This window comes from Hemiscyllium ocellatum, chromosome 46 (assembly GCF_020745735.1).
Source record: "Hemiscyllium ocellatum isolate sHemOce1 chromosome 46, sHemOce1.pat.X.cur, whole genome shotgun sequence".
Classification (NCBI taxonomy): Eukaryota; Metazoa; Chordata; class Chondrichthyes; order Orectolobiformes; family Hemiscylliidae; genus Hemiscyllium; species Hemiscyllium ocellatum.
In genome coordinates this window covers 10,860,580-10,878,806 of record NC_083446.1, presented here as the reverse complement: position 1 = coordinate 10,878,806, position 18,227 = coordinate 10,860,580, and the positions used below count along the sequence as shown (strand labels likewise).

At 44.5% G+C, this 18,227-nt stretch overlaps 1 protein-coding gene across 2 annotated transcripts in view; it reads right to left on the bottom strand.

Moving 5' to 3' along the window:
* Positions 1–17,808, bottom strand: part of yif1a (Yip1 interacting factor homolog A (S. cerevisiae)) — a 30,968-nt gene extending 13,160 nt beyond the window's left edge. For both annotated transcript variants that reach the window (XM_060855350.1, XM_060855348.1), the window contains exons 1-4: positions 17,606–17,808; positions 9,767–9,990; positions 7,068–7,172; positions 684–768 (exon numbers count right to left, since the gene is read on the bottom strand). In XM_060855350.1, coding sequence (XP_060711333.1) covers positions 684–768; positions 7,068–7,172; positions 9,767–9,990; positions 17,606–17,633 — 442 coding nt within the window. In that variant the 5' untranslated portion in view covers positions 17,634–17,808. The remainder of the gene's footprint in view (positions 1–683; positions 769–7,067; positions 7,173–9,766; positions 9,991–17,605) is intronic.
* Between the last annotated feature and the right edge of the window lie 419 nt (positions 17,809–18,227).

Genomic DNA, 18,227 nt, shown 5'->3' with positions numbered 1-18,227 from the left:
GGATTTAGCAGAATGTGACCAACTGGAAATCTGTTCTAACTGCCCTAGACCTTCGTGTATGGTCGATATACATTATACTTGAAAATTGACCTTTACGTTACCCACACAGTTTTAGAAAATTTCCTTTCAATAAATAATGAAAACAGTTGGGAGGTGCATTGTAGAACAACATACCCTATAGAATCAATTAGTGGCCATAATAGGTAATGCTGCTGTGATGGCTGATCTGGTTTTCAGTCTTACCACTAGTGACCTTGGTATATATATTTTCTTAAAGTTCATTCAGGGGATAAGGGTTTGGCTGCCTGGGCCAGCATTTACTGACCATCATTAGTCAACCTTGAGAAGGCTGAGAATCCACTGGAGTACCAAGGGAGCATTGCACTGTTGGAAGGGTCACATTTGAGTTGATGTCTCGTCTGCACTTGCATATCCCAAGGAATAAAAGAGTAGAGGAGCGCTTCCAGTGACCTAGCCAGTATTTTGCCCTCATTAGTCATTACCACATTGGGTCAGAATTTGCAGTATGCAGAATGCTTGTCATTTTTCCTATGTTGCAATACTTGCAAAGTGTTTATTGGTTGTCGGGTTCTTTGGGAAGCAGTGATTGATACAGGCAGTCTATAAAAAGGTGAATGTTACCATCCCAGACTTGAACCAGAAACACCACGTTACACACTCACTTGGAATGTACAGGTCTGGAGCGTTCGCATGAAAGTCCTCTCGTGGGGTCAGTCGTGAGTCAACACGGTATCCAAGCTCCCAGTTCTAAGATGAGATGGAAAGATTTCAACGAGAGTCTGTGTCCTAGAGGTTTCAGTTCAAACTTCAAGTGGATGCAATGGTTAAACATAAATGTCGCTTTGCTGCCTGTCTTATTAACAATACTTGCTGTGGAGCCTATGTTGTGCACCTCTCTTGTTAAACTGTTCTAAACACTGGACCTTAATTAAATCACTCCACACACGTTTAAACAAATGGTAAGCCTCCTCAGGTCCAAGATCCTGGAACAGAATGGAACGGAGGGATGTATTTGGCATTAAAGCATGAAAAATACTGAACAAATTGTTCTGTCCCTAATGAAAATCCTACTGTATTATATATGAAAATCTGCTGGCAAGATGTTGATTAACTCACTCCCAGTTTTGCTTTCTCTAGGCTCAAACCCCAACTCACTTCAACTTACTCCAGGAGACGTGAGGCTCTAAATTTCTGCTGGCCCTGCGACACAGTAGTGAGGGATGCTCTCCTGTCACAGGTGCCATTTTATAAACAACAGCTTGCCTGCCTTCCGAGGCCAACAGATGCTGCCTGTCCTGCTGTGCTTTTCCAGCAGCACACTCTCGACTCTAATCCCAAGGATCTGCAATCCTCACTTTCTTCTAGTTGATGTCAACCTAGGTTTCAGGGCTTGAGCCCACAGTCTTCTTGATTCGGTCGGTGATAATAACCAAGATGTGACTTGCTTTTCAAATGCAAACTACAAAATGCCTCTCAGTGGCAAAGATAGGATTTTCTCTCAACACTTTGCTGCCAAGCGCAAGGATCCATCTAAATGGTAGCCCAGTAAAGGTGCTTACACCCAAACCTCAGAACTGATGAGATAGTCATTTCAACTTCCCTGTGGCATCTCTCACAGACAGATAATTTAGTGCTGAGATATGCAGCAGGCACATAGCCGCCTGGAATAGTATTAAGACAGCCAGTTCAACTTTGCTTCGAAATCTTATACCCAGAGGATCTCAGCATGTTGGTCAAGCATCATTATAGGACTGGGCCCTTGGCCGTAATAATTATATGGCCACATCCACAAGACATGAAAGAGATCACTAATTATTTAAAACACAAAGACAAAGCTAAGCAGATCACCCAAATGAAATTTTTCGTTAGTTGCATGCACAGTTAGCACAAATGGTTTATCTAAACATCTGGTTAAGAACCAACAGGTGACGGATATTTGCAGGTGCTAATAACCTCATCTATACCCTCAGGTGAAAAATGGGGACCCCTGACCAGAGACTTTGAAACTAATTGGTAAGTTGAAACACTAGTCCAGTTTTGATGTTACATTTTTTCAGGATCCCAGACAATCTACAAATAATCTAAACTGGTAATAACCATAGCTTCACTACAGCTAATGTCAAGTCTGTCAGAAATAAACCGGTTTCAAAAGCCTATTTCTCTAGTAGATTATTGTAATTGCCTGAAAAGTGGACTAACTTTGCTTATGGCAATCCGTTATTGCTGTGCTTTTCTCAACCCTACTTTGAAATCTACCATTCCTGTTAGAAGCCCCACACTTATTTTGTGAAAAGACATCAAAACCACCTCATGAGGTTGAATTGCCCTGCCAGTGAAAAGACTATCTTTGCACTTCAGTACTTGAGATTGCAGACTGAAATAGGAAAAAGGACTATTTTAAAAACCTGCACTTTACCAGCACGTGTGATGGATACTGGGAAGTTATTTCTGTTAGTGGGGAAGACTGTGACCTGAGGGCACAGCCTTAGATTTGGAGGGAGTCAATTTAGAATGGAAATGAGGAGACATTTCTTCAGCCAGCGAGTGGTTGGCCTGTGGAATTCATTGCCATGGAGCACAGTAGAGGTCGGGACATTAAACGTCTTCAAGGCAGAAATTGATAAATTCTTGATCTCGCAAGGAATAAAGAGCTACAGGAAGAGTGCAGGTAGGTGGAATTGAAATGCCTGTCGACCATGATTAAATGGCGGAGTGGATTCGATGGGCCGAATTGCCTACTTCCACTCCTGTGTCTTATGGTCTTACAGTGTTGTTTGTTCATCCAGTGGAGAGACGTTTAGTTGCAGACAAGCTAGCACCAGAAATTGTGAACAGGATGAGATGTGGCCAGCAACAAGTAGTTGATTGGTCTATGACAAAGGCCATCTGCCCACCACATCCACATGATTGAACAGTTTTTGTGGGTCTGAATAACATGATCAGACATATTCAGACCTCTAGAAGGATCCTTGTTCCTCCAGTAAAGAAAACCAAAACACCTGAAGGGAGGCCAGATTATTTTCCCTCACCAAGTGCTGCAAACAGTTGCTTTTAACTAATACGTCATAGATTTTATACAATATGAGCTAGTTGTTCTGTGCCTCGTGCAAGCCAGAGAACTGAAGAGAAGCACACATAAGAACTAGAAATAGGAGGAGGAGGCCATCCAGTTCCTCCAGCCTGCTCTGCCATTCAATAAGATCGTGGCTGATCTTATCATGGCCTCAGCTCCATTTGCCCACCCTCTCACCATATCCCTTAATTCCATTACAGTCCAAAAAATGATTTTAGTTTTAAAAACATTGAAGTAATTGAGGCTTCCTCAATCACTGAGCAAGGAATTCAATAGATTTACAAACCTCTGGGTGAAGTTCTTTTCAATTCAATCCTAAATCTGCTTCCCCTAATTTTGAGGCTATGCCCTCCTGACCTAGCTTTACCCACCAGTGGAAACATTACCTCTACTTCTGTACTATCTATTCCATTCATTATTTTATGTTTCTGAAAGATCCCTCCCATTCTTCTAAATTCCAATGAATATAATCCCAGTCAACTCAGCCTCTCCTCTTAAGCCAACCCCCTCAACCCCAGAATCAACCTAGTGAACCTCCTTTGCACTCCCTCTAGTGCTAGTGCATCCTTTATCGAGGTGATCAAAGCTGCACGCAGTACTCCAGGTGTGCACCTTGTACAGCTGCAACATAACCTCCCTGCTCTTAAATTCAATCCCATTAGCAATGAAGGACGAAATTCCATTTGCCTTCTTAATTACCCATTGCACCCTCAGACCAACTTCTACGATTCATGCACAAGGACACCCAGGTCCCTCTGCACAGCAGCATGCTGCAACTTTTTTTTTTAACCATCCAAGTAATCATCCTTTTTACAATTATTCCTACCGAAATGTATGACTTCACATTTATTAACATTGTAGTCCATCTGCCAGACCTTTGCCCATTCACTTAAACTATGTCTCTAGTCACTGACTGTCAACCAGAAAAACACTCACTTATCCCCACTCTTTGCTTTCCATTTGTTAACCAATCCTCTATCCATGCTAATACATTGCCCATAATACCATGCATCTTAATCTTATGCAGCAGCCTTTTGTGTAGCACCTTGTCAAATGCCTTTTGGAAATCTAGATACACCACATCTACTGGGTCCCCGTTGTCCACCATGCTTGTAATGTCTGCATAGAATTCCAGTAGATTGGTTAAGCATGACCTGCCCTTCATGAACTCATGCTGCGTCTGCCCAATGGGACAATTTTTAACTAGATGCCTTGCTATTTCTTTCTTGATAATAGACTCAAGTATTCCCCCACTACAGAAGCTAAGCTAACTGGTCTACAATTCATCTTTTTTCTATTTTCTTTCTTTTAAAAACGGTGGCATCATATTTGCTGTTTTTCAATTTGTTGAAACTGCCCCAGGATCCAGTGAATTTTGGGAAAGTATAAGTGTATTTGCTATTTCTTTCACTATCTCTTTTGGTACCCTGGATGCATTTCATCAGGGCCAGGAGACTGGTCCTCCACTGTGAGGACCAACACAAATACCTGATCAGCGCCCTAGCCTATTTCCTCATATTCCATTACTAAATCCCCCTTCTCATCCTCTAAAGGATCAATATTTACTTAGCTGCTCTTTCATTTTATATATTTTTAGAAACATTTGCTATCTGTCTGTATATTCTGAGCTCATTTATTCTCATAATCTATCTTACTATTCTTTACAGCTTTTTTTTTGTGGCTTTCTGTTGACCTTTAAATCTTTCCCAATCTTGTAATTTCCGGGAGATCTTGGCCACTTTGTATGCCTTTTCTTTCAATGTGATAGCCTCCCTTATTTCCTTGGGCTCCTGTGGCAGATTACCCCTTTTCCTTCAGTCCTTCCTTTTCACAGGTATATACTTTTGCTCAGCACTTTGAAAAACTGCTTTGACAGTCCTCCACTGTTAATCAATTGTCCCACCATGAAGTCTTTGCTTTCAGTCTACTTTAGCTAACTCCTCCCTCATCCTACTGTAGTCTTTGTTTAAGCACAGGACCCTGGTATTGGATTCTAAATTCAACCATACTGTCCTCACTCCTTCGAAAAGGATCCCTAACTATGACATCATTAATTATTCCGGCCTCATTACACAGGACCAGATCTATGATGGCTGCTCCCTCATCAGTTCCATTACATACTGTTCAAGAAAACTATTGCAGATATCTTCAATAAACTCCTCCTTGAGCAAGTTCTGGCCAGCAAAAAGGATCATCTCAGCAAACCCTGAACTAGCTTTGCAAATGATGGGTGAGTAGGTGAGCATAATGAGATTTTTAACTAACAGAGATATATGGCAAACACACAGCCAGAATCTGTATTGCAGAAATCTGGACCATTCTGTCATCCTGGGTCAAAAGAAGACACGTAAATTGGCAAATTTGCATACCTTAAAATCTCTTAACTTTTGTGATAACTTCCGCAATACAGGGGTTTGATTTCCAGAGTGCTACCTCAATGAGCTGTGACATCAGGAACCCGGTTACATGCCTGAAACTTCTGGCTTTTGAATAGTTTCAATTATACAGCTCTGAACTCTTCTCAGACTGCTTTTAAACATCAGGACAGAGTAATAGCTCTCAGCTCAGCTACAGACTGCCTCGTCTCCATCTCTCTTCTCAGTAATCAGGTGTGCTGCCTCAGAAGTGAACTCATTCCCAGGCTACAAAGATCACATTGACCACAAGATATGCAAAAGCACAAGTAGGCCATTTGAGTCTTCCTTTTACATTCAATGAGGTCATGGCTGATCTGACAACCCCAATTCTACTTTCCCACCTTTCCCCCATAACCCTTACTGATTAAAAAAATCTGTCTATATTATACATCTTTACTTGCACATGAGCATCTGTGAAAAGGAATTGTGACAGTGCAGCCAACTGCAAATACCTTGACTCATACCAACTTACTGGACTCAAGGGAATTAATGTCCAAAATCATATTTCTCTTTAATTGCGACTTCTCTTCCTCCCTTGTTCTGTGCATGCATGTGGTGTAGCCTAACAGGGTTTGAACCATCCTTTTTTTTTAAAAGCATGAAAGAGTTTGCTGTAGGTCACTTAGAAATGAAACTTCAGAGGGTTTAAGAACTAGGAGCAGGAGGAGGTCAATTGTCCACCATTTAATAAGATCATGGTTGACCTTTCCATGGACTCAGCTCCACTTACCTGCCCACTCACCACAACCCCAAATTCCTTTGCTGCTCAAAAATCCATCTATCTTTGCCTGAAAAACATTCAACAAGGTAACCCTCAACTGCTTCCCCAGACAGGGAATTCCACAGATCCAAAACTGAGTGAAGAAGTTCCTTCTCAACTCAGTCCTAAATCTGCTGACCCTTATTTTTTTTTTGAGTCTATGCCTTCGAGTTCTAGTTTCACCCACCAGTGGAAACAACCTCCCTGCTTCTACCTTATCTACTCACTTCATAATTTTTTTGTGTCTATAAGACCCCCCCCCACACCAATTCTTCTAAATTCCAATGAGTATAGTCTCAGTCCAGGCAATCTCTCCTCATAAAAGCCAACCTTCTCAACTGCAGAACCAATCCAGTGAACCTCCTCTGCCAGTACATCCGTTCTCAAGTAAGGAGATTCAAACTGTACACAGAGGAAACACACCATGGTCTGTTTCAGAAAGGATATGGAATAAGATGTTTTTTTAAAAAAAAAATCACCTTTTACAGACAGGAGGACAATAAAATTATTAATTTTGCCTCTCCCTCTTGACTCTGACACCCATTTCTTGCTATTAAACGTGAAGGCACAAAGACTAGCTCAGCTTTGAATATCAATAAATAATACTTTTCACTTAAACCCGAGAGGGAGACGAGATTCATTTTTAAAAAGTGACTTTGTAAACAGAAGTTTGGGACATATACTACAGCCTTTTCACAAATAAATTGTAAAAGAGGTAAAGTGAACACAGAGTTCAGTCTGCCTATCTACCCTGTCCATAACAATACTTTGCCCAACCCCCCATGTAGTTCTGTACCTGGTGGGTGTAAGGGAACAGGAGCAAGGCCAACTTCTTGGTGACGTATCTGGTGTCGACCGTGAAGAAATATTTCAGCTTGTTGACGGACACAAACCTGTTCAGCTGTCATAAAGAAAGAAATGTGTATAGTCAGTCTGGTCTGAGCCTGCAAGGTTATCAGATCTTGTGGCACTGGTCATAACGAATGAGTAGCTTTTACAAGACCAGTGATGCTGACGTTATCTGACACACAGTTCAAATGGTGACTTCAGTCCCACATCAAGTAGTTGAAAGTCAACACCCTTTGAAGTGTCCAGGCAAGCCATTTCACTGTACTATTGCTATGAAACAAAATGAACACTTGTCAATATAGATACTGCTAGAAGTGAGCATTTCCAGCAACATCTGTCTTTGTTTCTGATTTACAGCATCTGCATTTCTTGCAGTTTTTGTTTTGAACACCTGTCATGGCAGCACAGATACTATCAACATGTTCAGAATGATATAAACACAGAAGGCAGCCAGTCAGTTCATTGTATCTATGTTCGTATCCATTTAGACCCATTCCCCAACTTTGCCCACAAGTCTGGCAAGTAGTTATCTAATTCCCTGTTGAAAGTTAATGTTGATTTCCACTACCCTTCTAGGCATCATGTTTCAGATTACAATTTCACTTTCAGTTGCTTTGCTGATTAACTTGGGTCTGTGTCCATCCACTTGTACTGGAAATAGCTTCTCTTTGTTTACTCCATCAAACACTCTCATAAAAAAGGTCTTCATAAACCAGCAGTCTCTAATCTCCTGAGCACAATCCCAGCTTCAGCCTCTCCACATAGCTGAACTTTCACATCCTTTCGGTGTTCTACAAAGGAAAGAGAGAGGGTCCGCCGTTGTCAAGAAACCCCTGAACTGGACCAGCCATATAAATACAATGGGCTATGAAAGCAGTTCAAAGGCTGGGAATTCCATGGCAATTATTCGCTTCCTGACTCCTCAAAGTCTGTACACCATCGACAAGGCACAAGTCAGCAATCTCCCAACCTTACAGCAACACTCAAGAAGCTCAACGCCATTCAAGACGAACTTGTCCACTTAATTAGCATCCTACCCACCATCTTCAACATCCACTGTCTCCAGCACCAAACTGCACAATGGCAAAAGTACACAACCTGTCAGGTGTATTGTACCAACTCACACAGGCCCCTTTAGCAGCACTTACAAACACAGTTAGTATCACAAAGGAGGACAATGGGAACAGTTTTTTGTCTTTATCTTTTGGATATGGTCATTGATAAACAATGAATGCGAGCTTAGCCAACAATGTTGGGGTCTGGAGCCACATGTCAGCCAAATTTCCTACTCTAGTGAGTCAGATGGGCTTTTATGTCAATTGACAATGGTTCCATAGTTGTTATTAGGCTAGATTTTTATTCCAGATTTTTGCTGAGTTCAAGTTTCGCAAATAGCCGCGATGAGATTTGAGCCAACGTCTCCAGAACATTAGCTAACGGATTATAAGTACAATGCCAATACAACAATACCACCATTTTCCTGAAAATGCATTAGATGCATGGAAACACAACCACCTCCAGATTCCCCGCTGCGCCACATATCATCCTGGCTTGGAAATATACTGACCATTCCTTCACAATCACTGGGCCAAAGATGCTGGAACTTTGTCCCTAACAGCATTGTTCAATGTGGCAGCTCACCACCTTGAGAAGGGTAATTAGGAAGTGAATAGAAGTTGGCAAAACCAGAAACACCCACCTAAGAGAGTTTTACAAAACAGCACTTCTGCATGGCCTCCAGAAATGGACAGTACCTTAGTCTTGGGTCTAACCATTGACGCAAAGCTTCCCTGTTTGGAACTCTTGTGCCTCTGGTCACTAAGTCAAAGATTCCATTTGGCTAAGTATTTTAAAAAAAAGCAGCCACCTAAATTGTCCCTGTCAGCTTCAGATTCGAGAAAGGAATCTTAAAAGTTCAAATACAATTGATCACAAGTGCAGCTGCAGAGATGTTTCCAGTCACTGGGGAGAGCTAAACCAGATGCCATAAATGAATCCAGTCGGGATTTCAGGACAAACCTTTTTACTCAGAGTTGGGATAATGTAGAACTCAATACCACTGGGAGTGGATGAGGGAATAGTACAGATGTATTTAAGGGAGAAGCTCACAGTTACTCGATGATTAACAGGGTGAGGAGGATCATATGAGTGACCCTTTTCTGTGCTGTAAACACAATATAACATTAACAAAGTAAAAAATCACAACCACCCGGTTATAGTCCAACAGGTTTAATTGGAAAAATATTAGCTTTCGGTGCTCCGAAAGCTCGTGTGCTTCTAATTAAACCTGTTGGATTATAATCTGGTGTGGGATTTTTAACTTTGCACACCCCAGTCCAACATCGGCATCTCCAAATCATAACATTAACAAGGTATTATTTTCTTGGATTAGCTCTCGCATTCAATGCTTCTTAAGCAAGTTGCAAACTACTTATTTGCAAGCTGCGTTTGTCCAATACACTAAGTACTTTAAGCAGGGCAGCCACCGACAAAGGTACTGACGTTTGCCCATTTGCACAGTTACAGCTGATATTCATTTTAAATGCGGATGCATTACATAGTTGGAACTGCAGAGCGCGCAGTGGAATTTATAATCAGACTCCTGCTGTACTAAATGGTTTAGCACATGAGCAGTTACCTACCTACCTCTTTATGGACCATGTCTTTTCCTTGGCTGGCAATTGTTGTGCCATAGGTCATGGCAAAATCCGCTACAGGCTCACTGAGGAAGTTGTTGATCGGAAGCCCCATGTCAATTCCTTGGACGGTGTAGCTGGTGGGCTGGGGGTGCTGCGAGGCACTGGTGTCATCGAAAAGTTGGTTGGGGTCCATCATGTTGGAAACGGGAGGCCGCCCTCTCTGTTTTGGAGCTAGGGAGCAAGTGCAACGGTCATTCTGATCAGGAGCTACAGGCTCACAAAAGAACTACAAACACAGCAGAGCAAAAGAACCAACTGAACTGAGATACAAGCATTATGGAAGGTCACAACTCTGCTTCCACGTGCACATGTTCTATGTAAATCTTGATCCTTTATACCTACACCCAGCTTTTCACAGAGTGCCAGACCTGAAGTGAACAAATCACACTGGAAAAAGCAGGATTAACCTGGAATCCTGACCCAGGATTTAGTTTCTCCCAAAGCTGTTCTTTGCATTGGTCCATTCAAAACAATAATTCATTTGATTTTGACTCTTTAATCATACACTGTAGCCTTGCTGGTTACAGTCAGTGATATTCTACTGATTCCAGCAAGCACAGTGCACTGTCTATTCATAATTGTATTGGAACAGAGTGCACAGAGAGGAGGGAATTCTATCAAAAACTTATTTGCTCCTGGTCTTGGATAATGTAACCCAAGCCATTTATAAGATATAGAAAAATACTATTATAACACTCAATATCCATTAAGATAATATACTTGGACACCGAATCCCCTTAAATAAAACAGCGTTAAAATGAGCTCATCTCCTATTCCCCTCTGGAAAGAACAGCCACACTAATCATTTCACAGCCAGAAATAACCTTTTGTGCTCTCAGATTGCTCTCCCTCCAGGGTGCTGTCTGGGCAACTTAAACTCACGTTATATGCAAACTGTACAAAGACTTAATCACTGCACACACCAGCAATGCTGTGATTTGGAATCCACAGCCCAGTAAACAGGTGAAAGCATTCAAACATACAAACCAAGAGAAGTAGGCCATTTGGCTCCTTCATGCCTTTTCTGCACTTATATCACGGCTGATCTGGGTGTAACCTCAACTCTATTTTCCTACCTATTCATGTCTTAAAAGTGCACAAACATAAAAACTTTGAGCAACAGTAGGTTACATGGCTCGTCGAGCCCACTCTGCCATTCAACATGATCATGGCTTATCCTCTACATCAACATCACACACTCATGACCTCCTCATACCCTTTGACTCAACGTCTAGAAACCTACTTCTTTTTTTAAATATATTAAACTACTCACTCTCAGCCGCTTTGCAGGAGGGAATTCCACAAGTTCATTAGCGTCTACGTGAAGAAACTTCTTCTCATCTCAGTTCGAAATGACCTACTTTTTATCCTGAGGACATGATTCCTTGTTCTGGAGGCCACAGCCAGAGGGAACATAGCCCCTACATCCAGTCTGACAAGCCTCCTCAGGATTTTGTACATTTGAATGATATCCCATCTCAATCTTCTAAACTCCAGTGACTCAATTTCTCTTCATACGACAAATCTTCCATCCCAGGGATCAGTCTGACTAACCTTCACTGTACTTGCTCTATGGCAAGCATATCTTTGCTTCGGTAAGGAGACCAAAACTGCACACAATACCTTCGGTGTGGTCTCGCCAAGGCCTTGTATAGCTGTAAAAAAAAATCCTTATTCTTCTAAGCTGCATTCAATTTCCCTTCCCCCAATGCTCTCCAGGGATGAGAGTTCCAAAATCAAAAAAAATCTCATCTCCCTCTCACCTGGGTGACACTTCATTTTTAAACTGTGTTCCCTAGTTCTAGTCTTTCCCAGATGTAGAGACAGCTTTGCAGAATGCACCCTGTTGATTCCCTTCAAGTTGTTATCTGTTTCAAAACACTCTTCATTCTTCCAAATTGCAATGGATACAGTTCCATCCTTTCCTCACAAGGTAATACTGTCCTACCAACTCAAGTATCAGTCAAGTGAGCCTTTATCAAAGGGTTCCATGCACATTTACATCCTTAAACAAGGAGTCCAAAGCTGTGGAGAGTACTCCAAATATAGCCCCACCAAAGTACTATGCAATTACAGTAAAAATCCCTATTTTAATATTCCATCCCCCATAAAATAAATTACAATAGTCCACCTACCTTACTGATCACTTAGGAATGTAGATACAAATTATATGAATTAGGCGAAGTAGGTCACTTAACCCCTCAAACCTGTGCCACTGTATCTTCTGTAGTGAACACAGACAGAACAGTACAGCACAGGCCCTTTGGCCCTCAACGTTGTGCTGACCTTTTAAATCCTACTCCAAGATCAAACTAACCTACAGACCTTTCATTATACTATCCTCCATGTGACTATCCAAGAGTCCCTAATGTGCCTGACTACTACCACTGTTGGCAGTGCCATTCCATACACCCACCACTCTGAGTAAAGAGCCTACCTCTGACAACTCTCCAAACCTTTCTCCAATCACCTTAAAATGACACTCTCTCATGATAGCCATTTGCACCCTGGGAAAAAGTCACTCCCAAAAAGGAAGAAAGATCCTAGGAGGAGGCACTGGGTGGCCATGGCTGACGAGGGAAGTTAAGAAACATGTAAAGTTAAAAGAGAAAAAGTATAACATAGCAAAGATAAGTGGGAAAACGGAGGACTGGGAAGCTTTTAAAGAACAACAGAGGATTACTAAGAAGGAGATACAGAAAAAATGAGGTACGAAGGTAAACTGGCCAAAAATATAAAGGAGGATAGTAAAAGCTTTTTTAGGTATGTGAAAGGCAAAAAAATGGTTAAGACTAAAATTGGGCCCTTTAAGACAGAAACAGGGGAATATATTACGGGAAACAAAGAAATGGCAGAATTGAATTGGTACTTCAGATCTGTCTTCACTGGAGAAGACACGAGCAATCTCCCTGAGGTAACAGTGGCTGAAGGACCCGAACTTAAGGGAATTTATATTTGCCAGGAATTGGTGTTGGAGAGACTGTTAGGTCTGAAGGTTGATAAGTCCCCAGGGCCTGATGGTCTACATCCCAGGATACTGAAGGAGGTGGCTCGAGAAATCGTGGATGCATTGGTGATTATTTTCCAGAGTTTGATAGATTCGGGATCAGTTCCTGCGGATTGGAAGGTGGCTAATGTTATACCACTTTTTAAGAAAGGTGGGAGAGAGAAAACAGGAAATTATGGACCAGTTAGCCTGACCTCAGTGGTGGGAAAGATGCTGGAGTCTATTATAAAGGATGAAATTACGACACATCTGGATAGTAGTAACAGGATAGGTCAGAATCAGCATGGATTTATGAAGGGGAAATCATGCTTGACTAATCTTCTGGAATTTTTTGAGGATGTAACTCTGAAGACGGATAAGGGAGATCCAGTAGATGTAGTGTACCTGGACTTTCAGAAAGCTTTTAATAAAGTCCCACACAGGAGTTAGTGAGCAAAATTAGGGAGCATGGTATTGGGGACAAAGTACTGATTTGGACTGAAAGTTGGTTGGCTGACAGGAAACAAAGAGTAGTGATAAACGGCTCCATTTCAGAATGGCAGGCAGTGACCAGTGGGGTACTGCAGCTTTTTACAATATATATTAATGATATAGAAGACGGTATTAGTAATAACATTAGTAAATTTGCTGATGATACAAAGCTGGGTGGCAGGGTGAAATGTAATGAGGATGTTAGGAGATTACAATGTGACCTGGACAGGTTAGGTGAATGGTCAGATGCACGGCAGATTCTGTTTAATGTGGATAACTGTATGGTTATCCACTTTGGTGGCAAGAACAGGAAGGCAGATTACTACCTAAATGGAATCAATTTAGGTAAAGGGGCAGTACAAAGACATCTGGGTGTTCTTGTACACCAGTCAATGAAGGTAAGCATGCAGGTACAGCAGGTAGTGAAGAAGGCTAATAGCATGCTAGCCTTCATAACAAGAGGGATTGAGTATAGAAGCAAAGGGGTTCTTCTGCAGCTGTACAGGGCCCTGGTGAGACCACACCTGGAGTATTGTATGCAGTTCTGGTCTCCAAATTTGAGGAAAGACATTCTGGCTATTGAGGGAGTGCAGCATAGGTTCACGAGGTCAATTCCTGGAATGGCAGGATGACCTTATGCTGAAAGACTGGAGTGACTGGGCTTGTATACCCTTGAGTTTAGAAGACTGAGAGGGGATCTGATTGAGACATACAAGATTATTAAAGGATTGGACACACTGGAGGCAGGAAACATGTTTCCGCTGATGGACGGGTGCCGAACCAGAGGACACAGCTTAAAAATATGGGGTAGACCATTTAGGGCAGAGATGAGGAGAAACTTGTTCACCCAGAGAGTGGTGGCCGTGTGGAATGCTCTGCCCCAGAGAGCAATGGAGGCCCAGTCTCTGGATTCATTTAAGAAAGAGTTGGATAGAGTTCTCAAGGATAGTGGAATCAAGGGTTATGGAGATAAGGCAGGAACAGGATACTGATGAAGGATAATCAGCCATGATCATAAAGAATGGTGGTGCAGGCTCGAAGGGCAGAATGGCCTACTCCTGCACCTATTATTGTCTATTGTCTATCCACTCTATGCTTATTATCTTGTACACCTCTATCAAGTCACTTCTCAACCTTCTTCACTCCAATCAGAAAAGCCCTAGCCCCCTCAACCTTTCTTCATAAGACATACCTCCAGCATCATGGGTAAATCTCCTCTGCACCCTCCCTAAAGCTTTCACATCCTTCCTATAATTAGGTGACCAGAACTGAATACAATATTCCAAGTGTGGTCTAACCAGGGCTCTATAGAGCTGCAGCATAACCTTGCCGTTGTTAAACTCAATCCCCCTGTTAATGAAAGGCAAGACACTTTAACCTTCTTAACAACTCTATCAACTCGGGTGGCAACTCTGAGGAATCTATGGATGTGGACCTCAAGATCCCTCTATTCCTTCACACTGCCAAGATTCCTGCCTTTAACCCTGCAGATTGCATTCAAATTTGACCCTCCAAAATGAATCACTTCACATTTTTCCAGGTTGAACTCCATCTGTCACTTCTCAGCCCAACTATGCACCCTGTCAATGTCCGTTGCAAACTATAGCAGCCCTCCACACTATTCACCACTCCACCAACCTTCATGTCATCAGCAAACCCACCCTTCTACTTCCTCATCCAAGACATTTATAAAAATCACAAAGAGCAGAGACCTCAGAACTGATCCCTGCGGAACACCACTAGTGACCAAGCTCCAGGCTGAATATTTTTCATTAACTAAGTCCTCTGTCTTCTATGGGCTAGCCAATTCTATATCCAGACGACCAGACAACCCTGTATCCCACACCTCCTTACCTTCTGAATGAGCCTACCTTGGGGAACGTTATCAAGCACCTTGCTAAAGTCCATTTACACAGCATCCACTGCTCTACCTTCAATGTGTTTTGTCACATTCTCAAAGAATTCAATAAGGCTTGTGAGGTATGACCAGTCTCTCACAAAGCCATGCTGACTATGTCTAATTAAGCTATGACTTTCCAAGCAATATAAATCCTGTCAGAATCCTCTCAAATAAATTTGCCCACCACAGACGCAAGCTTGATAGGTCTGTAGTTTTGACCAGTTTGAGCAGATCAGTCTGTTCCAAATTGTCCTCACAAACCTCAAGGTCCCTCTTAATAAATACTTTGTTTCAGTATTCACTAAGGACCTCCTCTGACTCCAGGCACAAGTTCGCACCATGATCCCATATTGGCCCTACCCTCAATCTGGCCATCCTCCTGCTCCTCACACAAGTATATAATGCCTTAGGGTTTTCCTTAATCCTACCGCACTAAAGCTTTTTCATGCTTCCTTTCAGCTCTCTGAGATGATCAACGCAAAATGTCAGCTCAAGTCATCTGCCATCTACTTATTTTCCATGAATACTGCTGTGCTGCATACTAATATATGGGATTTATATAGAGATTCAGTAGTCACTTTAGAAATAACAGTTAAAAAGGGAAAAAAAATTACAAGGCCTGGGAAAGCACAGGTGAAATCAGTCTAAGTAGATAGCTCTTTCAAAAACACCAAGTACAAACAAGGGCTTAAAATCCTCCCTCAATGCAAAGTCAACGATTTGAACCCTCCCCTACCCCTCCTCACATTCACCCTCCAGGGGCACCCCCACACCCACCCCTCCCTCACATGCATCCTCCAGGGGCACCCCCACACCCACCCCTCCCTCACATTCACCCTCCAGGGGCACCCCCACACCCCACCCCTCCCTCACATTCACCCTCCAGGGGCACCCCCACACCCACCCCTCCCTCACATTCACCCTCCAGGGGCACCCCCACACCCACCCCTCCCTCACATGTATCCTCCAGGGACACCCCTACCCCTCCCCCACATGCATCCTCCAGGGACACCCCTACCCCTCCCCCTCCCTCACATTCATCCTCCAGGGGCACTCCCCTACCCCTCCCCCTCCCTCACATTCATCCTCCAGGGGCACTCCCCTACCCCTCCCTCACATTCATCCTCCAGGGGCACTCCCCTACCCCTCCCTCACATTCATCCTCCAGGGGCACTCCCCTACCCCTCCCTCACATTCATCCTCCAGGGGCACTCCCCTACTCCTCCCTCACATTCTCCCTCCAGGGTGCACTCCCACCCATCCTCCCCCACATTCACCCCTATCCCCTCCCTCACCTTCATCCTCCAAGGGCACTTCTACCCCTCCCTCCCAGTCACCCTCCAGGGGCACCCCTACCCCGACCCCTACCTCCCTCCCTCACCTTCATCCTCCAAGGGCACTCCCTCCCTCCCTTATCCATCCCTCCCTCCCTTATCCATCCCTCCCCCTCCCTCATCCCCCCCCCTCCCTCACATTCACCCTCTAGGGGCACTCCCAACCACCCTCCCCTACCCCTACCTCACATTCACCCTCCAAGGGAACTCCCACCCACCCACCCCTCCCTACCTACCCCCTCCCTACCTACCCCCTCCCTACCTACCTACCCCCTCCCTACCTACCTACCCCCTCCCTACCTACCTACCCCCTCCCTACCTACCTACCCCCTCCCTACCTACCTACCCCCCCCCTCCCTACCTACCTACCCCCTCCCTACCTACCTACCCCCTCCCTACCTACCTACCCCCTCCCTACCTACCTACCCCCTCCCTACCTACCTACCCCCTCCCTACCTCCCTACCTACCCCCTCCCTACCTACCTACCCCCTCCCTACCTCCCTACCTACCCCCTCCCTACCTCCCTACCTACCCCCTCCCTACCTACCTACCCCCTCCCTACCTCCCTACCTACCCCCTCCCTACCTACCCCCTCCCTACCCCCTCCCTACCTACCCACCCCCTCCCTACCTCCTCCCTACCTACCCACCCCCTCCCTACCTCCCTACCTACCCCCTCCCTACCTACTCCCTACCTACCCCCTCCCTACCCCCTCCCTACCTACCCCCTCCCTACCTACCCCCTCCCTACCTACCCCCTCCCTACCTACCCCCTCCCTCACATTCACCCTCTAGGGGCACCCCCAACCACCCTCCCCTACCCCTCCCCCACAGTCACCCTCCAGGGGCACCCTTACCCCTACCCCTACCCCTACCCCAACCCCTACCCCTACCCCTACCTCACCTACGCCTTCCAGACACTCCCACAACATTCTCCTCCCCTCTCAATCCCTGCACCCTAAAATGCCCCCGTTCCCCCCCCCCCCCCTCAAAAATACCTCCTGACGCTCCCCTTCAAAATGCTCCCTCAGGTCTTCCCCCAGAGTGAGGAGACGCACATTAATTGACACTTACGCTGCCGGTAGCTGACGTGCTGAGCCATGGCCGGCTTCAGTCCGGTGGTTGTTAGGGAGAGGTGACGAGCACCCTTTTTTTCCCCCCCCCTCTCTGTCTGTCTATGTGTGTGTATATCTGTCAACGTTTGTGTCCCTCTCCCTCAGGTCTGCCGCTTCGCCAGCCACCGTGCTCTCTCCGCCAAACCCGCTGGCACGCGACGTCATCCTGACCCCGCCTCCCCTGTCGCACATCCCGGCTCTCATTGGCCGGAAGCTACACCCGTCACGCCTGCCATCAGGTTCGGTTGGTCGGCGCGCGTGCGCAGTGTCTCCCCGGCCCATCCCCCACCTAGCAACGGTCGACGTCCCCTCTCCTCCTCCCACCGCCGGTGCCACGAAGTCAAGTCCAGGAGGACAGGTAAAGGGGGGGCATAAAAGGCAACTGAGGGAATAATAAACAACACTTTACCTCATAATTTCTCATAAAACTTCAATTTGTCTGTCTTCCCCCCATACTAAAGCTAATTTTTTTTAAAACAGAAAGCCTTGCAAAAGTTGGTCACTTAAAGGGGGCGGTGACTGGATTTTTTTTTCGTTTGGCCTCATTGATAAATGGTCAAGTGCAATTTTTCTTAAAGGTG